This window comes from Epinephelus moara, chromosome 2 (assembly GCF_006386435.1).
Source record: "Epinephelus moara isolate mb chromosome 2, YSFRI_EMoa_1.0, whole genome shotgun sequence".
NCBI lineage: Eukaryota > Metazoa > Chordata > Actinopteri > Perciformes > Serranidae > Epinephelus > Epinephelus moara.
The window spans coordinates 7090465-7114010 of record NC_065507.1 but is presented as its reverse complement, the minus strand read 5'-3'; the positions used below and the strand labels follow the sequence as shown (position 1 = coordinate 7114010).

The following is a 23546-nucleotide window of genomic DNA, read 5'->3' as shown; positions in this document are numbered from 1 at the left end:
CATGTGAGATAAAACCTAAAAATCTGCTGTAATCAGTTTTAATCTGATATTATGATGAAACTTAAATCCTCTTGTAATGAAACAGCTGCTACTGTACCTGCAGTACAGCAACACATATTTACTTCATTTTGCTTTTACTGCATTGTTCCAACACCTTTAATAAATAGTTTTTGGAAAAATGCGCTTATTTAATTTCTTAGAAGAAGATACTCCTACCTGCTTGATACACTCTCACTGTCCACTCAGTATAAATCTACAGCCAGAGGCTGGTAAGCTTATCTTAGCATAAAGACTGGGAACAGGGAGAAACAGCAAGCTGGGCTCTGAATAAGCATATGAACCAAAACTCCTTTTAATGGAACAGACTTGCGTGTCTGCAAGTTTTAGGTCCTGAAATAAAATTCACTTTATATCACTGCTGAATATTTTCACTGCATAGTATAAAAGTTTAACTTTTTTCAATGTATTTTTGCCACTGTTTCAGGCAGCCAGTGGTTTCATATTATTTTATACAGATGAAATGTATGAAATTGAAAGTCAATACACCCTCTAAACTTGCTTAGGTTGTGTAATTGTAAAGACTACCTTTTTTAACTACCTGTTTTAGGTCAAACTAAGTATTAATAACATTATCTTTAGCCCTTTTTACACAATGCTATAGGACCACTACGAGTCCTTCTTTATGCCGCCTTTGCATTTCAACACAGAACCAAATAATGGTGGCATAATGGTGATCCAGAGTGTGATTTTGGACAGCATGCCAGCATCGCCGAAGCAAAAGATGCCTGACAAGTGTGACATATAACACAACAGCGTTGGCCTCTGGTGTGATATAACATGTCTGCAGCTCTTTCTAAACAATAGCAATGGCATGACACGGCATTAACAATCATTACTAGCCCCTTTTACACTGCCAGATTTTCTGTGAATGTTGGGCCGTTTTGCCAGCACGCTGTAAGTGTTTAGACACACAGAGCCGGATTGGCGAGTTGATCTGAGGCGCCCAATTTTCCGACTCGTAGAGTAGTCATATTGGTGGAACCCTTTTAGTTTAAACAGACCGAAACAGCCTTCCACAACGGGAGTGGCTGTTGATGACGCCATACGTGCGACCCACTGGCAGTGGATAAAGAGCAGGAATGAGCAGCTAGTAGCAAGAGGGAAACACAAACCTGACAGACACTGTAAAGATGAGCAACTGAGGAGACAAGGAATTGCGTGCCCTCCTTGTCCTCGCAAATGAAGAGGCCATTAACCGTCAGATGACGGGGACGGTGAAGGACGGGCCAACTTACGAGAGAATCGCCGAAGGACTGACCAGCCGCGGCTTCCCTCCCACGTCACTGTTTACGTCACACGCTGAGCTACATGTTTTGTTACTTGCTCACGCCCCCCATTGCCCCGAAAAAGGCACATTCTGTATAAACGAAAGTAGGCAGGCGGCATTTTGCTGCACTCCCTGATTTTGTTTTTATACTGCCAATGCTGAAAGAAGACTGATTTGGCTTTCCTGCAAATTTGTACAACTCCTATCTAAAAAGGGCTGCTGTCTCTGTTATATGGCTCCTGAGCTCGTCCTCTGCTCGAAGGAGCTTCCAGACCTCATTGTTTTCCCATTTTCCAGACATTTTTGTTCGCTGTTCTTCCTTTTTTAATTAGCTGCTAACTGCTACCAGCTACCATCGTCAAAATGTCATACCCATGCCACCCATGACCCTGTCCTGCTCACTGTCCCATTTATACTGATGTTGTTTTGGTGCTCCTTAAAGGTGAGACAACTCTGTTCCCCAAATCTGCAACTGTACCTTTAATTTAGAGTTGCACAGTGACATGACAGTGTAAAATTCTCGTCTGGAAAGGGTAGTGAAAAAGGAGTTATTGTGTGTTAATGCAGATTAAGAGCAGAATAATGATCTGGGAAGTCTCCATAACATGATGTTATAATGATTATGCAATTGTGGATAGTGTACTTAAAAAGTTTATTCAGGTAAAAGTACAATTACTACCATAGAAAATGACTCATTTCCATTTGAGAAACCTACACAGGTAAAAGTTAAAGAAAGGACTTGGTTAATACCTCCTAAAATCTTCTCCTCTTTCTCCATCTCTTTTAACTCTACCAGTGAAGGATTGCACATTACAAGTCCACTGTGTAGGATTTAGGGGCAGAAATGGTGAATAATATTTGTAATTATGTTTTTATTAGTTTAAAATCACCTAAGAATCGTTGTGTTTTTGTTACAGTACATATGGAGCAGGTCCTCTTCCAGCGAGTCCGCCATGTTGTTTTTACAGTTGCCCAAAACAGACAAATCAAACACTGACTCTCGATAGGGCAATTCGTGTCCTAAGAGTTTCGCCTAGTGTGCAAAAAATGAATGGAAGACAATATATGTTATGTAAATTAGAAAACTTACACATACATTTGTAAAACACAACTGCATGCTCTGCTGTTTAGCTGTGATACATCATACATGAGTTGTAACAGATGGGTGGAAACTGTAAACCCACTGACATGGTCCTTTAAAGGTTTCCATGGCAAAGAGAAGGAACAAGAAGAACTGGGTTAAGTAAAGTAGAATCAGAGTGGGGAAAAAATGCAGAAGTTTTGAAACACAAATTTCCATTGTCACACTGAAGAGGAGCTAATATTTACTTTTATAGTTCTCAGTAATGGGATTGAGAGATGTGCAAGGCTTTGAGCAGATGACAACTCCTGGCCCAGTTCCTGCCAGTGAGGCGAGGCAAAACGGGGCCAGAAGGCACTCTCACAGCTTCAGACCTCTGCATGATGTAGGCGGCATCAAAGCGGCACCACCGACACTTCCTCAGAAAGAGCCGGGGGGAAACGCCAGGGGGATGATGGTCTATCTCTTTGCCTTTCTCTACCTCCTCTCATCCCTCCCTTCCCCTGCCTCCCCTCCTCCTCCAGCCCGGGCCAGCTGTCAGTGGGAGTATGCTGAGGCACTGCACTCTGTCACACACACACTAACTGGAGAGCCAGGGCAGAGAGGGGTGGATAGAGAGATCAGAATTTTAGTGACAGTAGAGTGATTAGGCCATGTATGGAGCTGAGGAGAAGACAGGGGCATCAGGAGGAACAAAGGGACGAGATACGGGATGAAAGATGGGACAAATAGAAACATGGGAGGGTGAGTAGTTGAGACAAAATGACCTCACGTTTGAGGGACAGATAAGAGAAAGAGGAAGGCTATGGTTGATTGCTCAAAGACACAAAGCTGACGATGGGGTTAGAAGCTGTCTCGTGTCCAGGAGCAACATTGGACAGGAAGGAGACTGACAGGAGCAACAGCAGGGAGCCATCTGGCTTTGACCTGCTCTGCAATCTCGAGCTGAAATATATTCCTCGGAGGGAAAAACATTTGATTTTAATGTAAATGTCTAAACACATTTCACACAGCTACTAATGTTCAAACATTCAAGTGGGCTTTGCGATGAGAAAAATGCACATATAAAGCATGCACTTCTTCTCTCGATGATTATATACCAAATAACAGCACTCTGGACCATTGGTTTTAGCAATGAAGAAGATGGCTTCTCTATTCTCTCCATGTGTTCAGTAAATGATCAAATTAAGATGCATGAGTGTGCTTTTCTATCTGTCACACTTGCTGTGCACAGAGGGATCTCCACCCAGACCTGCCTCGCTGGAAAAACCCCCAACTGTGTGTCTCTGTGCAGCAGCATTCATGGGTGTGTATTCCCCCTGGCTGAAATATAAATGCGGGGAATTGACTTCTGTGTTTACCATATTCCTGCATTTCAATGATACAGTGTATATAACAGTGATGAGATAAGATCATGAACTCTGTTGTGTTAGGTGTCATGGACAGCCATTACTGCTTGAACCATCAATAATGTTGTATTCCAGGTTAAATGATAGGGAAGACTGGGGATGGCTGTAGCAAGACTTATTTCTCCAATCAGAAACATCCTAGAGTGATGACACTCTGCACAGTTGGACCCTCCCCTCACCAGAAACAGGACACAATCAACTTCTGCTGCTGCATTTACTGAAGAAAACAAATTGTTTTGAGGTATGAAAGTAAATGTTTATTCAGGAGCTGTATTTTTGTCACCTGTCCTTTGACCTCTAAGTGACATGGTTAGCATGTGTCAAGGTCAGTCAGTGCGTTCCAGTACCCCATAATGCCGCACTATTTAGGATGCCAGAAAATGTCCCAATACAAAGTATGTCAAATGCAGCATGCCAAAAACACCAGGGTGTCCAACTGCATCTGGTCCCATTTTGCAAAACGCAAGCCAAAATGCTTATCTGGCTATTCTGACCCACAATTCTCTGCACAGCGGAAGATATGTTACATTGACTGAGCTGCGGACAGATGACAGCACACTGACAGTTGACAGAAGCCACAATGACTATAATCAAACAATCACAATCAATCTATAATGTATGCAGTCATAATTTAAAAGTTATAATAACATACGTTGCCAAGTAAAAACAACAGAGCTTTCCTTTCAACTTTTGTCTCTACTGAGCTCAGCACATGGCATTTTGTTGCAACTCCAACATAACATAAATGATAATATTAAAATCGGCTGTGTTCCAAATTGCATACCTTTTCTTTTTACTTCAAATTTTGCACTACGGACTAAAACGCATATATTAGAAAGAGGACTCAAAGTTTAAGGCGCAAGTAGTATATCACAATCGGATGCATTACATGCAACAGTATATACTTTGTACGGGCAGCTGCAGTACGTACTGAAAGTAAAATGGAAAAGTCAGCGATTTGAACTCAATGAATGTCTAGCTAGTGGATGTTCTGTTCAAACTAGCAGTGACAAAGCCCCCATGCCGTGCCGCCTGACATCATCGTGTCTTGACCGAAAAAGTTGCACATGATCACACTGCAACGACTACACCCGATGGTCCAGCATGTACTTTCTGTACCTTTGTGAAAGGAATTAACCCTCCACACTAGCAGATGGCGGTCTCCTATAATCCTCATTCGAAAAGGGGAAACTGGAAGACTATCTTGACGCTAGTTAGCTAGTTAGCACATTAACCACAGGCACCGCAGTGAACAGTTACACACCCAGGAAATGTTTCTGCTGTAGAGCTCAGTGACTAAAGAAAAATAATCTTACCTCATGTAACAAGTTTTTTTTTTTGCTCTCACTCTTGACTTTAGCTCTTTGTTTACATTCCTCACTTCTGTTTCTATTCTCCTGTCCTGAGCTAAACTGTCAATGAGAGTGATTTTATTTACTGACGGGTCTCCACTGTGCTTGTGAGCAATTTAACAAAAAAAAAAAAAAAAAAGCCTATGGAGGAGACGAGGGGCAACAGTGCAGGAAACACCACATCAATGAGGGCAGCGGATGCTCACCAACAGCCCAACTTCAATCAATCAATGGCCGACTTTCGGCTTGGTGTGTCAGGGCCCAGTGGCGTAAGGTAGTTACAATGGGGCCCTATTACGCCCTAGTTACAAGTTATGAAGCACACACACACACACACACACACACACACACACACACACACACACACACAGAGTTTTAGGTGTACTGTATATGTATTTTAGCAACAGTGTGTCTTGCTGCCGCTTTTACGTTACATCCACTTGCAGATACTTGATATTGGACACATTAACATACAGCAATCATCATTACATATCTGTATAAGACAAATCTACAAAAGAAAATAGGAAATTATTAGTTTAACTTGATAGTTTTTTATTGGTAAATTATAGTTTTTTAAATAGTTTATGTAGAATAAGCTTATAATTTGTGATAGACTGACACTGTTTTACAAAACCAGAAAACCATGATGGAGATGGGTTTGCCTTATTTAGGGCATGTATGGAAAACAGCACCATTTTTGTTTTAATGTGAATTCTTCTTTGAACACGGGCGTATTTCCAGGTGGCAGTCGGGCCCCTCCACCCCATGGGCCCCAGTGCAACCTCACTGCCTGCACTGTCTATATTTATGCCCCTGTCAGGGCCTTAAACTGAGCTGCCACATCAAAAAGACCACTCAAGGGTATTTTTCACCATAAACAAGTCACTGTTGGGCACATGAAAGGATAGTACACCCAAGCATATCGTGTTGCAACTGTCCCCATGGCTGGGGTCAGTGGCAACATTGGAGTTCTTCAGAGTTGGAAAATAACTTTTCTGTCTACCTGGCACTGTCGCATTCCAAAATCTAGCAGCCAATCAATAGATTACCATTGTTTTTTTGGCTGGTGAATGAAGCAAATCTAGCAGCCACTTGCATATTTTACCAATATTTGGCTGGTGGCTGGTGCTAATTTCCAGCCCTGGACTTTTTCCATTCCAATAAATATTGTGAACAATATTCGTAATTAATTTTAAATGGTATGGGTAATTAACAGACAGGTGTACGTTTAATACATTAAAAATTGGTTGGTGTGCTCCAAATAGTCTCTGAGTGACTGAGAGAAAAGCAGAAAGTGTTGCAACTGCCCCCAGTCTCCCCCTGCTGCATTATCTATACCTCATAAATCTCTGCAAAGTGCCTGAAATATATCATACATTAGGTTACTGCTGGCTGTAAGTCTGCTTAGTGACAAAAGCTAATATATGCTCCGCTATGTGAAATGTCACCCAGGTGCACTGAGGGCGACTCATTAGCACCGCGGTGCTCTGCAGCAGTGTATCATAAATGGATTTGGAATGAGCCCAGGGCAGCCTTGAGATTTTGCCTAAAGAACAAAAAAATCAATATGAAACACAACTATTAGGACGCCGCCTTTACTACAGTGCCATGTATTCACAATAAAACTTTCTTTTGGAAGTTGATGTAATTTCAGCGTGGCAGGTCATTGTGATCGCTGATGCTGTTTTGTGAGCACACAGAGAATTATGTGACATTTCTGGGTTGTCAATAGTTTGGGTAACCTCAAAGCGTCCTTGTGCCTCGGCACCAAACAGAGCTGCCTTCCCTGCAGGCAGCACTGCTTTAAAAACCATCTTATTTAAATCCTGTTGGTGCTTTACTTGTTTTGGGAGGGGCAGACTCTGACAGCTCTCACAGCACATTATATATTTATTACACCACACTGTAGTCATCAATTTGAAAATAATATCCTCATCTTCTTCTTATGGTTTCCATCATCATTTAGCAACCTACACAGGAAATGACTGCCACTAATGTATATCACTGATATCTCCCAGAGGTGAAATACTTACAGGAGACAAATAGAATAGCACATTAAACTACTCAGCCAGGTTAGATTGCCTTATACACACAGTACGAGAGAAACTTTTTTTTTTTTTCTTCTGGACTCTGAGCAGACAGACGGACACAGTGTGATATCACATTAGTATTATAGCTTGCAATTCACTATTCCCAGGGTGGTGGATATGGTAGCCTAGTGGGCATAATGTGTGTCAATAATGAAAAAGTATCGAAAAAAACTAGAGAGCAGAAACAGAATTCTGACGAAATTGGCCATTTGCAGCGGGTTCTAATTTTGAAAATGGCCTTGATGGAAAAAATGAAAGTATTTTGCCTGATGCAGCTAGGCCACTGATATAGAAAGTCTTATTAAACTTAGAAAATAACCTGCCCCGCTGAGCCCCCAGATGACTTGCCTTGCTAGATTAAGATTAGTTATTTCGCGCCCAGCTTTTCTGTGTTACCATATTTGTTTTTGCTGATTAATGGCTGTAATTTGGAGAAGATCTGTGGCTGTGCTGTAAAGCCTTGAGGAATATATTAGCCTGTATGTCCTTAAATGCTCTTTAACTTAAGAAGCAGCATTTAATATATGGGGAACAACATATTAAAGGGAATCTTCGGTGTTTCAACTTGGACCCTATTTTCCCATGTTTCTGTGTCTGAGGCTGGGATCAGACTGCTGAAGTTTTAGGCATTTTTATACCTGATTCATCCCTCCACACAACTGGAGGAGAAATCCAGTCTGGGACCTTGGTCAGTATTGATGTTCGGCCCAGATTATCTGCTAATGTGAGGGCTGAATCCAGTCTTAAATCTCCTGAAGTGCTCACAGGCTTACTGGGGCTGCCCTGGTATTTTTACCCATATTTGATATTTAGAAGTTCAAATCTGGATGTACATGGTTATGATAATGTCAGCACGGAGCACCTGACCGTGCCAAGCAATGGTAAACATTCCAGTCCATGAGGCTAACATTAGCTACTGCTGACAGATATTACACATGAGAGTCAAAATCTCATCTCCAGTTCTTGCTAGAGAATAGACAATCATTTTTTTCACCCAGACTTGTTTAGCCTTCTGCTTTTGTTTTTCTCACTGCAAAGTATTGTTAACACCACAGCAAGTTGTCGCACCACGTCAGTCTCCATTTTGTTTACGTCTACTTCCAGTTGTGGCTTAGGAGGTAGAGTGGGTCATCCACCAATCGAAAGATCGGCTCCCTGGCTCCTCCAGTCTGCATGTCTCAGTATCCTTGAGCAAGATACTGAACCCCGAATTGCTCCCGATGGCTGTTCCATCAGTGAATGGTTACTGAGTAGCACCATGTATAGTAGCCTTGGCCACCAGTGTATGAATGGTTGTGTGAATGGGTGAATGTGACTCATAGTGTACAAAGCGCTTTGAGAGGTCGGACGACTAGAAAGGTGCTATACAAGTGCAGTCCATTTACCATTTACTTCCCCATGAGATCACATGAGGTGATGCCTTCATGCTCCCTCTGGCACGATAATCCTAATAATATCCAGTAGTGTGTGATGTGCCATTATTTAAAGAATTTGTAGTCAGAGAGAACAACATCTGAGAAGTTTCTCCCCAAAACTGGGTCTGACAGAGACTGTCTGAACCCAACTTCACTAATTGACTAATGGAAATAACAATTTAAGGAAATGGTCCAGTATTGAGTGAGATCACTGAGGCAGGCTGCTGCGAAACAAGCTGCAATGTAGTCGGTTGGGCAGTAGTGCACTGTCACTGTATGTCCACCAAAAGAGCCTGACAGTGGCTAAGACAAGCACTGTTAGTGGACATACATTGAGGGTGCACTATTGCCCTGGACGATTACATTGTAGCCAGCTGCTGCAATCCGGTCTCACTACGAAGTCGTCGAAATCCGGCATCGGACACTGACAAAAAAGCCGCCCTGTAATGTCGGCATGATACGTGTTGCCATTATAGTTTGCCGCTTGGCGGCATCAGATGGAAATGGGACAAGAACGAAAGTTAAGGTGGCAAAAGTCCATGTAGGGGGGCAGGAAAGGTGGTGGATGGGTCGAACAAACATTGACTTTCACCCTGGAGAGTGGTGTTCACGTCCTATTAGTCTGAGTGGGCGGAAGTTCGCTGCATAGATCAGCCTCTCATTGGGCGGAACGAGCCACCCACTGAAGTCCCGCCCTGCAACCTCCGGTTGTGTAGCAGTTTTCAACCGTTTTCAACACGTCCTTTACTAACTTTTGCGATGTTTGATCTTGCGGGGATGTAGCCATTTTTCTGCCATGGTTCGCGTCCTGTAGGCGATATTTTTGTGGGCGTGTTCAACCAAAACCTGTTTCCCCCCGGCAATATTTTTGCAAGCGCACCGTTGCTGTGGCACCGCCCAGAGCGATTGTGATTGGTTGAAAAAAATACAAGCAGTTGGGGCGTTTTTTTCTCCAATATTAAAGTGAGAGTCGGCCCAGCCAGACCTTTCTTTTCTTGAGAAAGATCTGGTGAACGAGACTAACGTCCTATTAGATTCTAAAGCCAAACCCTGTTCTTTTTTTCGTGAACCTAACCACGTTTATTGTTGCCTAAACCCAACCATGTGCGTTTGTTGCTGGAGGAAAGTCAATTTGTGGTGTTGTACTGACGGAGTGCTTTTATTTTGATAGAGAGAGTTTGTAAATTATAAATTTCCTGTGAAAATGGAAGTGTATTTTGAAAATAGACAATGCATGTAACAGGCAGAACTTGAGACGGTGTCCCAGAACGTCAACAACCAATGCACCCAGGGTACCTTTCACGTCGTATGTGGACATCAAAAGTCCATGACCAAACTTCATTATGTGATGAGGTCGGAGTGAGAATGTGTTGGCTGCAGCGGTCTCACTCAGTACTGGAACAGTATAAACAAATGTTGTCTCCATTTGCACTGAGACACAAAACATAAAAAAATAGGGTCCATTTTTTTTTTAATCATTATACATGTACATAATAGGTGATTATGTTAAAGTAATATTATAGTAATCATTAAAACACATTAAAATCTAACTAGTACTAATGGTGCAGAGGCCCCGAGGGTTTGCAGTACCTCAGTTTGAGAACCACTACTTTGGTTTCTGTGTCACCTCTTTGTACACGAGCTAGGAAAGCCTTTTCGCCGGCTATAAACCACTTAGGTCATTTCCCAGTGAAAAGAAGACCAAATTTAATTTCATCACTGGATGGTGTGGATTCAAATCTGTGCATTGTCATCTGTTTGTATTATTATTTTTTTCCTCCCTCAAGATAACGCTGGCAATATTTTCTCTGCCTCCCAGAATAATCCTTAACCAGCGGAGATAGTCCAAGAGAAAAGTTCCTTTTGAGATAGGCTACTCAGGAAAATTGAAAAAGTTATTATTAATCCCACTGCCCGGCACCAACGGAAAGAAACTAATACATATGCACACGCTCGTGTGCGTGCCAACACACGCCCACACACACAATGAAATAAGGATTTTTCCTGTGAAACATGGGCAACAATAACGTTCTCTCTGCTAAATGAGCCATGTCGCTCAAGGATTTTTCATTTTGCTGCTTTTTTTTCTTGAAGAAATGAGAATATTTGACATTTAAACAGCAGTTTTAAATGTTTGCTCTGATAAGAACAACACCGGGGTGGTGAATGTCTCGGTGTTCCAGTTATATTAAAGTCTGTCAGTATATCTTTCCCTCCTTTTCTTAGACATTCAAACTCAAAGTCCTCGGGCTACACTGAAATCCTTTAGTCCAGAAATATCACTCTCAGTAAGCAGGTACAAGACATTCAGAAATAATGTATTTTCTTTTGGGGGAGGGAATTTATTTTAAAAAAATTTAAATGTCATAAAAACAAGAGGAGCAGACTTGTGCCAAGGCTGGCCTACATTGGGCTGGTAATATTCTATTTCTGTTGTAGCCTGCATGGCCAATTAAAACTGTTTCATAATGAAAGTGCATCTTCAGGCAAGTAACAAAAACACTGTAGTATTTAAATCACACATAGTAGCTACTCAGGGTGAGTTCACAGTGTTTCAGTTGTATAGCATTTGAATCCCTGCATTATAACTAATGTTCTTTAGTGAGTTATGGTGATGCCAGTTTAATACTAATGGCGTTATTATGAGTGTTTGTATGCTAAAATAGTTTGATGTATTGTAAATATGTGACCGCAGTCTTCAGGGAGTTGTTTGTGGAGTCAATTAAAACAAGATGGTCAGTGCTTCTCAATTGTTTTCATGACGGACCCGTCCTCAGCGCGGCAGGCTCGCTGTGAGCTGGAGTGGGCTGGGATGCTCCAGAGACCGGAGATGAGGGGAGGAGAGAGAGAGGAGGGCGGAGGATGAGAGGGAGATAGAGGGGAGAGAAAGAGAGGAGGGGTGGGGTGGGGGAGGAAGAGGAGGAGGAGGAGGAGGGGGGTGCGCCTGTATCCATCTCTCTCCTCCCTGTGACGTCGCTCGGTCTGGTCCCGGGGTGCGCTGCTCTCCAGTCCCGTCTCAGCAGAAACCCACTTCAGTTGCTGCCTCCGTCCGTGTACACACAGAAACCTGCGGTGCGACGCGCGCGTTCCGGTGCGGCGAGGTGCGTTGCGGGCACCCGGTGTCCTTCTTCTTCTTCTTCTCCCACTCCACGCTGCCTGTCTTGTCCCAAATTATCAGTGAACTGTTTCCACACTCCGCTTGAAAAGAGAGAGAGAGGAGAGAACCTGAGGCGTTGAATAAGAGGGAGAGGGCGGAAAAAGGAGAAGGAGGAGGAGAGACGGAGAGAGAGGAAAGAAGAAAGAAAGAGAGGAGAGAAGTCGCCGTAGTCGCTCTCCTTCCTCGAGCTGAACCTCCACCGAGAAGATGCTGAGAATAGCCGGCGTGTTGGCTGTAGTGGCTCTGGGGTTGAGCGCCGCTCACACCAAAGGTACGGTAGGTGAAGGGCAACTTGCTTGCTCCGTGTGGTGCGCATCTGTGAGTGCGCTACAGCTTTATTCCTGGTGAATGTGGCCGGAGCGGAGAGGCTGTGTGTGGAATGTGGATGCAGAGAAATGTCCATCTGATACAGATAACTGATTACAGCCTGTCTGTGTGTTTGATGCCTTTTCCCTGCAGTGTTCCTCTTTGGACTTGAGGACACTGACCACTTAATAATTACTATAACTGCACAGATGGCACTTGATGGTATTTGCTTTGTGTGGCATCCCTACAGTACTTCACCATGACCTTATCACAGCATATTCTTTGAGCTAATCTCATGTGGCATCACTATAACATTGATTTAGGGACTTGCACTTTTGTTGTGATACAGTATCTTCTTCTTCTTTGCTGCGGCTGGATGTAGGAGAAACAGTCTGTCACATTGTTAGATGTTGTGAGACTGGGGGTGTTTCCTGTCAAGGTCTGTTTGTGACAGATAGGTGAAGGTAAGGAGGAGGAAAGAGGAGCAGATGATATGTGAAGTCCTTTTTAAATAAGTTTTGTGTGGAAATGTGCAAAGAGGTAGCATCTGGGGGCTCCCGGTGACGCTCAGCGTATTTGAAAATGGGCAGAATAGCATGATAACAGTGGTCTTATTAGTGCACGTGGCCAATAATTAGCTTATGGTGGAGGACCTACTTTACAAATCCTTCCTCCACTTCTGGACAGGGAGGTCCAGATGTGAATGCATGAGTAACTCACTCCCAAAGCTAACTGTAATAGTAAAGCCGATCATATCCTTAAGAGACCAAGCTGCAAGTGCTGCAAAGCAATGATTGCAAACTCCGTCTACATGCAACATGACAGCAGCCAGGTGCATTTTACAGAAACATTTGGGTGGTTTCAGGTTTACTTTTGCAAATGTACCCAAACTTTGATGAAGCCATCTGAGGTAATGTGCTTGAAATGCTAAATGTAAATGAAGCAACATGAGGATTTATCAACAGGCTAATTTAATCTACAGCTGCGTTTAGTTCATTAAAATTCCACAACAAATAATCCCCAAAGCCATGGATATGTAATGATGACATCCAGATGTCATAAATGTGTGCCATGCTGTTGGCAGCTTTGCTTCACCACTCAGCTATTTTTAGGTCCACCAGTATCCCCACTGCAGCGGGACCGCTCAATTCTCCAGTGAGCCTGGCGTGTGCCGTAGGTAAGCGGGGCAAACGCGGCAACAGGTATGTGCTAATCAACTCCCTGTGGACGGAGGCTGGCTTTTACGCAGCAAAATAACAAGGTGACACCTGTCAGTTTCGTCTGGCGGCGGGGAGACAACACAAGTGTGATAAGCTGTTCATCCTCCTCGCCTCCTGACACAGGGAAAAGCCTCCCCGCCGGTTGGCTGGCTGGCTGCAGCTGCAATCTTTGCTGCGTGTGGAAGGAGAACATATGCTAATAGACCTGTTGCAGGCCGTGACCTGGCACAGAGGTCAAGCTTTTGCCTCATATGCACTTTCGTTTAAATAGGATTTACTTGCAAGCCACAATGTGCTGCAGTCGAGGGTCTGTGCTCTTGGGTATTCATTTACATGCTGTTACCTCTTTAAAGATATTGTGTATTAACCTGATAGGTTTATCTATGTAATACTGCAGGACGGGAAACAGGAGCAAACTGGGAAGTTGCATTGTAAGGAGGGATTTATTTTTATTTTTTTGTATCCAGAGCTTGGCTGTGAAGTAAACAAATTACTGCCAAGTCAATGGGGGTGGAAAAACCAAGCACACCATGATTCTAATTGATTCCCTAGGGCCACTGTACAGTGCAGTTAAATCCAGGAGAAAATAAGAGTATATTGTCTCCAGGATCTGTTGCTACGCTGACCCTCGCTGCTTTTTCCCACTTCCTGTCACAGTTGGCAGGAAACAGAGCCCATAAAAAAGCAACAAACCTAAATTATTTCCCATTTCTTCCCCGTGCGTCTGTATCTCCATTTCAGGTTTTTTTTGGAATGACAACTGAAAGAGTGCATTCGTGTCAAGTGTGGCGAAGGATCCGCCTCCATAGCGCCAATATGCGGAGCTGTTTTCCAGATAACTTTGAAGCGCCGCCACTCCTGTCATTTTCTGTTTAGCCACCGTTTCATTCCGGGAAAGCGTGGACGTGCAACTTCCTTTAATCACCGTCACCCTCGAGTCATCCAGTTAGACTCGGTGTGCATGTGTGTGTCTCCAAATGTGCGTGCATCTACTTAGTATGTGTTTCAGAGTTGTCAGTAATCAGAGCTTGAAGCGCTAACACCCCTCTGCTTCTGTGTGTGTGTGTGTGTAGGTGTGTGTGCGTGGGTTTGCCCGCGTGCACGAGCGGCGAGAGTGATAGAGTGCAGCCAACATGTTGACAGCCGCCAAGTATGCAAAAATTGGGCGAGGAGGTGATGTCGTTTACAAAAGAATTATTGCATTCGCAGATACATGCTGTGGCTCAAACGATTTCCTCAGGACCGACCGTGTCGCCGCTCGACAGGGAGAATCTTCTGGCAGCGAAGCAGAAAGAGCTATAGAGTTTTTTGCCAGTGCTGCCCGGAGCCCCGCTTTTGTGTAATTCCAAGCAATATGAACTCTGAATTTAGATAGCTCATTACCAGCACAGTGTATTTTAATTCAGCTACCCACTGTGTGACTCTTTGTTGGTGGAACCTTTTTTTGCGGCTTTATTATGTCCAAATAAACACACTGTACATGTTTTACAGTCTGTAAACACACAAACAGTTTGAATGTAGTATTCCGCCTTCGGAGGATGTCTCTCGGTAAAAAGCTTTAGACTGTGGCTATAGTCTGACGCCTGCTTGTGAAGTCGCAGGATTAATTCACGCAGGTCTTATAATTTATGGTTTTGCGTATATAGGTCTCATGCATGTGTGTCTGGGCGTGTAGGCTTTTGTGTGCGCGTACAAGGGATAAAGAAAGCCAAGAGGATAGTCATTTGAGGATCCCATTAGCAAATAAAAAAGGGGGGTGACAAAAAAACAAGAGGCAGATTTATATCCCCCCCCCTTTGGAGAGAGGAAGTGCATTATGGGAGCACTCTATAAATCCTCCAACGAGGCTGTGACACAGGATGCGGCACAAATCCTCCTCGGCCTGTAGTGGCCAAGGGAAGCAAGGCTCAGCGACATGGAGGAACATCACACATGCTTTTATAAACACTCGCTTTGTCCTCGAAGCTTCGCTGATCTCGGTACAGCGCCACGCCATTTGGGAAGTAGTAGGGCTTAGTGGCTGCAGCAACGGAACGGCGACCCGGCCGCTGATCCCAGCGCAGTTCCTACAGCCATCAGAGACATAAAGAAAGAGCTGGAGAGTGAGTCAGGGTGGATAGTGTTTAAGCTGTCATCTTCAAACAAGGAGGAGAAGGAAGGATCCTGTGATTACTGATACGGGATAAAAATGGAGCTCCGCAGCTTATTGAACTTTAGCTTTAAAGTGAGCAAATTCTGTTTTTGTTGCTAATGAGGAAAATAATCTTTCCTTTCTGCCTCAGTGTTAAGTATGGAATGAGAGTAGTGTTGAGTGGGTGTTTGTTGTCTCTTTTTAGACTTACACAAAAAGTCACAAATGAAAGGAAGTTTTGTCCCTGAAAGCTATTATCAGATCTTAGTGTAGTGAGGCATCCCACCGCACCGTGGCCTGTACACTTACATCTCCCTCCATCTTTACTCTGTATACAGTGTCTGACTCTGTTTGTTCTACCTCTTGTATTTTTGTCTCTTCCAGCTCTATTGTCTTTTCAGATGTGGAGAGAGGGGGGTGTTGGAGTGGAGTCAGAGTGTGTGCGAGCATGTAGTTCAGTAGCTGACTGAACTGGGTGCACCGAGCAGTGAGTGGGTGTCTCGTCTTCCTGGAGCTTTTTCTCCCTTTTTTTTTTTTTTTTTTAAGTGTCTTTGAGTGGTCACGGCTGACCATACTTGGCAGTAGATATTCAGACAGCCAAGGCTCATTGATTTGCCCAACAAAGTGTGTGTGAGAGAGAAAAAAGAGGGAGAAAAAGAAAGAGAGAGACACAGACAGGATTTGACCAGAATAATACAATTTTTTGCAGCATTAAATTAGAATCTCCAGGGTTTTTTTGAGGTGTGTTTGGACAGACAGAACATGACTGGAGAGGGAAGAAACGAAACCTAAAAAACAAGGGAGGAAAGGAAAATGAAATTAAAGTACACAGAGAAAAAGATTAGAGAGGAGAATAGAGATGCAGTTAAAAGTTCATTCTTGACCTTGGAAACACTTAAGAAACAATCTCACCACGAGGTCTGTTTAATAACTGCTGAATTTTTCAATCCTATTACATGATCTGTATCAGCAGATGGAGTTGCCCAGTTGTCTTGGAACTGTGCACAGATTGTCAAGTTTTACTGAGAACGTTAAAGACTTTGTTGGCTTAAAAACTGAGAAAGAGATGTTTTAGTGAGGCTACTGTGGCTGAACAATGCATGCAACTGTCTATCTTAAATTTGCTAATGCTGGCTAACGTTAGCCACCATATTCTACTGGTCATTCGAGACTCAGTAAGGCTGTACCAACAAAAGCCCAGTTTCCACCAAACACTTTCGGTATGGTACCTTTGGAACCCAAAGTAACCTTTCAGACATTGGTACCTAGACCCTAGAGTTCCCACTGGAAACAGCACTCTTAAATGTGGGCAGGGTTGTTGTCACTATCGTCATTATTGGTGACACAGATGGAAGTCTGCACCTCGTTTATTGTCCACAGAACGAGGCTGCACGCCGACATTTTCAGAACAAAATAGAACAGGCTGCAGTGAGAGTCTCTCTCCATGGGATATTTAAAAATAGCAGCTTTGTGCATTTAGTCCTTCTCAGGCAAGCTCAGGGGTTTAGTGTTGCTGTAGCCCACAGGAACGACGCTCCACTCATTACTAACTTTATGTCATATAAAAACTAAAGTAATGGTCAAAGTTGTCACAGTGAAATTTAAGGTGTGCTGATGGATTCACGTCGTTAACTCATGCATTGAGTAACATTACAAGTTAACGTTCCACCTTAAAAGTTGCCGGCAGTCGGCCCAGTGAATGAAGTTTTTCTCAGACTCCAGCTGCTGTGTTGTTAGTCTACTAATAAAACTCTCCACAGTATGAACAGTGGTTACATGAGCCTCAAAACCAGACACAACTCAGCCCTGAGCAGAGTGACCGTCCTCTACTGACCAATCAGACTGCAGTGTTCACAGCTCCACCTTTTAGTACCAGATCTGTGTGCTAGGTACCCCAACAGAGGGGGGACCAAAATTGCGGATGTAAGGAACAATTGCAATTGGTACCATCCACAAACGGGAAAAAAAAGTACCAAACTGAACTGAATCATATGGTACTGCTCGGAAACTGGGCTAAAATCCTTGAATGTATTGAACTGAGCAAGGCTGTGTATTATTGCTAACGATTCAAACTTTTCATTTGAAGAGAATGCATGTGCTACACTACATGACTAGAAATATATGGACACTTAAACACTCCATCCATATGTGATTATCGTACGTCTGATTCCAAAACCTTGGGCATTATCCTGCTGCTTTCACACTTTTTTTCACACACATTTTGGAACCTGGTCGTAGAGATTTTCTCCCCTTCACTTACAGGAGCATTTTAATCAGGAGAGACAAATGAATGAAGTAAAGATAATTGTTTAATAGCGATTACAGGTGTATGGCTTAACAGATGATATGGGATGATTAAGATTTGAGAGAAAGACTTTGGAGCTTAGACTGTACAGGGAGATTTTGTGATTGAGGGGTGTCTGCACTGAGCAGCAGCAAGATAAATCCCACCATGGAGACACTTGTGGTGGTGGTGGCTGGTGACTCTGCTGAGAAGCTGATTAGGCTGATGAAGCTGATGAATCTACGAAGACTAGGCAGTGATAGGGAGTTGGAGGGCCGACACAGCTGCAGCACTGACATACGAAAGGCAGAAAGAGAATCATGTTTAAAAAAGACAGCAGCAAGATGATAATACAGGTGTGTCGCTGGGCTGTTGGTTTAATGTGATTAGCTGATAGAGCAGCTGATGTCTCTATTGGCAGCATCAGACGGTGACAGTGAGAAATTGTGAGTGAGAAGGAGTGTATGGCAAATGGTATAGGAGAATTACATTACAGACCTAAGCATGCACAGTCTTCCTGACTGAACTTTCACTAGGACTTCATCACTGAGTAGGTTTGAACCCCCTCACCCTGGGTTCGAACCAGTAACCCTCTTGCTGTGAGGCGACAGTGCCAACCACTGCACCATAATGCTGCCAAAAATTGCAATGGATCTAAGAATTGATTTATTCCCTCCATCTCTAGTGGTGAGGTCCCAACACTGATGTTGGAGAATAAGACAGTTGGCGTTCCAATTCATCCCAAACGTGTTAGATGGGGGTTGAGGTCAAGGTACTTTACCAAATTGGAAAACAGTGTTTTTATGGGTATTGCACACAGGGGCATTGTCCTATTGAAACAGGAAGGGGCAGTTTATTATCTTAAATTTCACTTTTTGCTTTGCATTATTGCCAAAGTTGAACAAAGTGGCTGAGTCCAAACCAGGACAAACAGATCGAGACTGAAGCTACACAAAGATACGACAACAAGGTTTTCCCTTTACTGTCTGCCACTTCCACTTCTATTCCATTAGTAAAGGTGAAAGTTGTCACTACTCAACAGTAACAGAATCTATTAGACAATAATGTCCATATACCTTTGGCTGCATTGTCAAACTCTGACAATGGACTTTCCAGAGTCATTATCACATGAAGCCATATATGCAAAACTGCATGTCTTTGTGTGGAGTGCTGCACTCAGTCCCCACGTCTTCAGGATAATCAAGTTTGTTAGACATTTTGAGTGTCTTGCCTGGCTCTCACCGTCCGTTGGTGATTTGCTCTCATGGCCTACAGCACATGGCAAAGACACCACTTATACACACATAACACCCAAGAGCTCTCCAGGGTGTTCAAAGGACTCCCTCTGCTTCTTCAGTCCTCCTCTCATCCATTTGCTCCTGTTTTCTTCCAATCACTTACCTCCGCTCCAATCTCACCAGCGGGCTCTCTTCTATTTTTCAGCGTGGGGTGATGACACATGTGAGACACACACATTCACTCACACAGACACACACACACACACACACACACACACACACTCACACACTGATGAGTAGCAAAGGGTTACACAGACAGATAGTGCCTGACCTGTCCCTCTCCACCAGCTGGGTCTGGCTGACCTCAGAGGAAATGATCAGAGGGAGAAGATGGAGAGAATTAGAGGACGAGTGAGAGCAGAGAGGGTCAGAGAGAAAGTTGCAGATCTTTGTCTCTGTGACTCATAAATCTTCACAGTTGACAAGTGGAGCACTCGGAGTTGAGTGCAGACTTCTATAATGGACATGTAGACAGGACAAGAATGGCTGAGTAACTTACAGACCTCTCCCTGCTTTCAGTGGTGGCATTCATCTATATGTGTCTATCTATCCATACATTACCTACACCTTTTTATCCTGTAAAGGTGTGCAGGGGGCAGGAGTCTATCCCAGCACACAGTAGATAAGGAAGCTATTGTTTCATAGTCACACTGATCTTAAATGTATACTAAATTAGCCTTTTGGCATACAGTCAACCCAATTGCCAGAGAAAAATGTCAGCATTGTTTGCTGAACCATGGATACGTTACATTCTTAGGGTGCTTTCAGACCTAGAGTCGTCTCCTTTGGTCTGAATCAGGGATTAATTTTGTCACAAAGTTGTATAACTGCCTAGAGTTGGTTCATGTTCTCACGGCAGCATTTACAAGTGGACCAGATCAATGTCTTGTGTGAGAAAGCTGCTCTTGATTGGTCAGAATTTCCATGTGGGAAAAATCCAGGAAATAAAGCAAACGTTGAAGAAGAGTACACTTGCAAGATAAATGTGACACTTTCTAATGTCACAATGGAGGGACAACTACGCAGGTTGATTTTAGCGCTGCTCATCGTGGACTATATTGCTGTCATTGTTCATTTTAGTCAAACCATACAGTTTGAAAACAAGGCGCGGCTCCAACTAGAAAACAATGTTTTGATGCATTGGATGTGCTGAATGTGCATATTAAGGCAGTACAGGAGGAGGTGCACATTAATAATCCTCCAGGACTGTAACATGCTCATGTTTAACCCAAACAATGTGTCATATGACTGCAGTTGGTTCACATCCAGGTCTGAACACGTTCTCTAGGCAAATGAACCGCATCAGAGTTAATTTGTAACCGGACCGAGACCACCTTTTCAAGACGGTCTCTTTGTAACCGGACCGAGACCACCTTTTCAAGACGGTCTCGGTATGGTTGTTAAGGTGTGCACCAGAGTGTGATTGCTGTGTTCACACCTGCCTAAACGAACCGCACTGAGGGGGCAAACGAACTTGAGTTTGATTGAACCGAACCAAACAGGGCAGGTGTGAAAGAACCCTGAATCTGGTTAGGTTTAGGCACTAAAACCACTTGGAAAATATCATATTTTGGTTAGAAACACCTGGTTTTATGGGCACAATCTCCACTGGAAACAGAGCAATGTTTCATTAAAAAACAACCAGTTTTACCGACACTAACTCGGCAGGATAGGCAGTAATGTCATAAAAAAAAAAAAACAGCTACTTTTCATGGCGCTGTCTCCGCTCGAGACATGGTGATGGGTTGCTACGAATACAGCAGGAGGTCAATACAACATACCTGGGTTTGGTGACTAAAAGACAGCTTGGCACGCATCTTGCTTAGGTTTCACACCATCCACCATCCTCTCATTCCATAGATGACAGTCAGTTCATACACTCCATCACTTCAGAAATGTGGATATGATCCGTATGGTTATTCATGGTTTGCAAAGACTTACAATGCCATCATTTACTTATGGTGAATGGGCAGATATGTCTGCCAGCAAGTATTCCTACAATGCTCTTGAAACAACACTAGCCTACATATTAAACATTCAGTACAATACTATGTCTGGCTGAGCTAAGAAGTAGTCCCTCATAAAACAGCAAATTATGGATTTTACACTTCGTCTGTTTTACATATTAAAGAGGATATACTGTGTTAATTACGGAGCTTTACAGGCTGATTTTGTTACCCATAGAGAGAGCAATGCTAATTGTTGCCCCCTGTTTCCATTCTTTATGTTAAGTTACCTTAATTGGCTTCTGGCTCTGATTACATATTAACCATACAGACATGAGAATGGCGTCAGTCTTCTCACCTGACTCTCTGCAAGAAAGATGACTGGACTGCCTTGATCCCAGGTATATGTTCTTACTGAAACTCCTGGCTATATGCTTTTGTCCTATTCTCACACTTTCTTGCTTACAATGCTTTGTGTTCAAAGCTAGTGTAAGGCTACCGCAGCTTCACAGCTCAGGACAGCTCCATATTGAGGTCAGCCCTGCTTGAGCATTGGTTTCTTGTTTCAGCAGCGCGGTGATCAGCAACACACCCTCTTCATTGTCAGTCTAAACACAAACCCCATTAGCACCATGTATTTCCTAATGGTTTGCAAGGCTGATGATTATCCACAGGTACCGGGCTGCCCGTACACACAGATTAATCAAGCTTTAATTTTTATTTTCTTCATTAGTCTACATCCCCCTCAAAGCCCGAGACAAACGCAAACACACCGGCACGCACCGCACAAACACACACACTAAACAAGCTGTCCCTGTGTGATTTTGCCTTGATGATTGTGTTAAGTGCTCATCACTTGCGTGTCTGTTCTTCTATCTGTGCTCAATTTCAATTAATCCGTCCATTTCCCCATGAAGGCAACAGTTGTCATCCCATATGTTAGCCACTTACAAGCTTAACAGGAGCTGGCAGAGCTTATATCTATACACCCAAACATTCCTGAGCACACACACAAACAAATAAAAGAAACACATGCTGGTGCTTTCCTATGGACACTTTACATGGAAACATTCTCTTCTCCACTTGTAGATGCGCAGGCTCGTTGCACTCGGGGCTTTTTGGGCAGCTCATCAGCGGGAGGTCCACAGATTCGTTAGCCCTGATAAAAGGCGTGTTATTTAGTGCTGGTTGTTGTGAGTTACAGTACTTGTGTCAGTGCCCCTGGCGTTAGTCCAGCCTGCCAGCAGATGCTCAAAAGTCTGTCACCCCTCTGTGGTGTTAATGATAGGTAGTGATTGGAGATCAGGTCTGCCTGGCTTATGTCTGTTTACCTACATTATCTCTGCTATTATCAGACCGCCGCTGCTTTCTTTTCCTGTTGACTAAAATATGAGTCATTATGTATTTCTAAAACACAAAGAGCCGGGTGCCAGACACTTATCTTGCTTTAATACACTGTATCATCAAGCCTTTGTATATTTAATATATGCTGGTGCATCCTAGATTACTAGAAAGGCTTTGATTGCTGCCTTGCTGCTGCTGTTTTGATGGCAGTGTTGTTTTCACTCTCCCTAAGAAATACTGCACGCTCACTGAAAACATTGCAAGACAACAGAGGAGTTCTACACGAGCAGACATGAAGTGAATGCCCGGCGCTGTCCTCGGTCCTGACATGAGCCAATGGCACTCAGCAAGAAACTGCAGCAATGGAGCTGTCCGTCGTGCTGAAAGCAGACTCACCGGACGCTTTTGACTTTCCATTAGCCCGTGCCTCAGTGTGAGCGGGCATTTGCATACACCAGCGTGTGGGGATATTGGAGGGGCGGAGATATGTGAGAACACACCAGGGACCCGACAGCCCGTCACAGCTATGATAAGGCTGAGCAGTGATTGATGAGTGACAGATGGACGGGTGAAAATGGCCAGGAAATGTGCAGCATTTCAATGATGATGCCTGAGCAGTACTGTTTTAATATTAACTCTTACAGGGTGAGACACAATGTCAGACTGTGATGGGATACTCTCACTAATTCAAGCCTGTTTCCACAATCAGATTCTGACTCTGAACGATGGGCTCCTATCTGAACACACCCTTTTCTGCCAGAGTTGGTACAATTTCATCATGTCTTTGTGTTTTTGTCCTTGCTCTCCTCAGCGTCTTTAAAGCAGCCTAATCACCAGAAGAAAATGTTTGCATTGTACATTTCTGCAAATCATAAATATGTTGCACATGCATGTTTCATACATATCATATCAACGTTTCTAGTGTGTGAGCTGACTGTTAATTAGAGGTGGATGGTGGATAGCAAGTCACCTAGGCGAGATGCCTGCCAAGCTGCAGACCACTGTTTGAGACCAACAAACAACAAAACAATTGCATTGTAGCAAATCATTGCTGTGTTTTCGGGGGCTTTTTAGAGCTCCAAAGTTGGCTGTTTTGTGGAGACCCATCGGTGTTCTTCCAGCAGCTTTTCAGGCTCCAAAGGTGGATGTTTTGTAGAGACTCGTCCAGCGGGGACATTGGCATGAC

At 43.6% G+C, this 23546-nt stretch overlaps 1 protein-coding gene across 1 annotated transcript in view; it reads left to right on the top strand.

Moving 5' to 3' along the window:
- Positions 1 to 11700: 11700 nt before the first annotated feature.
- The window catches only part of LOC126397843 (calsyntenin-2-like), a 351479-nt gene continuing 339633 nt past the window's right edge, over positions 11701 to 23546 (top strand). The window contains exon 1 of the mRNA XM_050056844.1: positions 11701 to 12102. Within this exon, the coding sequence (XP_049912801.1) occupies positions 12039 to 12102 (64 nt within the window). The 5' untranslated portion in view covers positions 11701 to 12038. The remainder of the gene's footprint in view (positions 12103 to 23546) is intronic.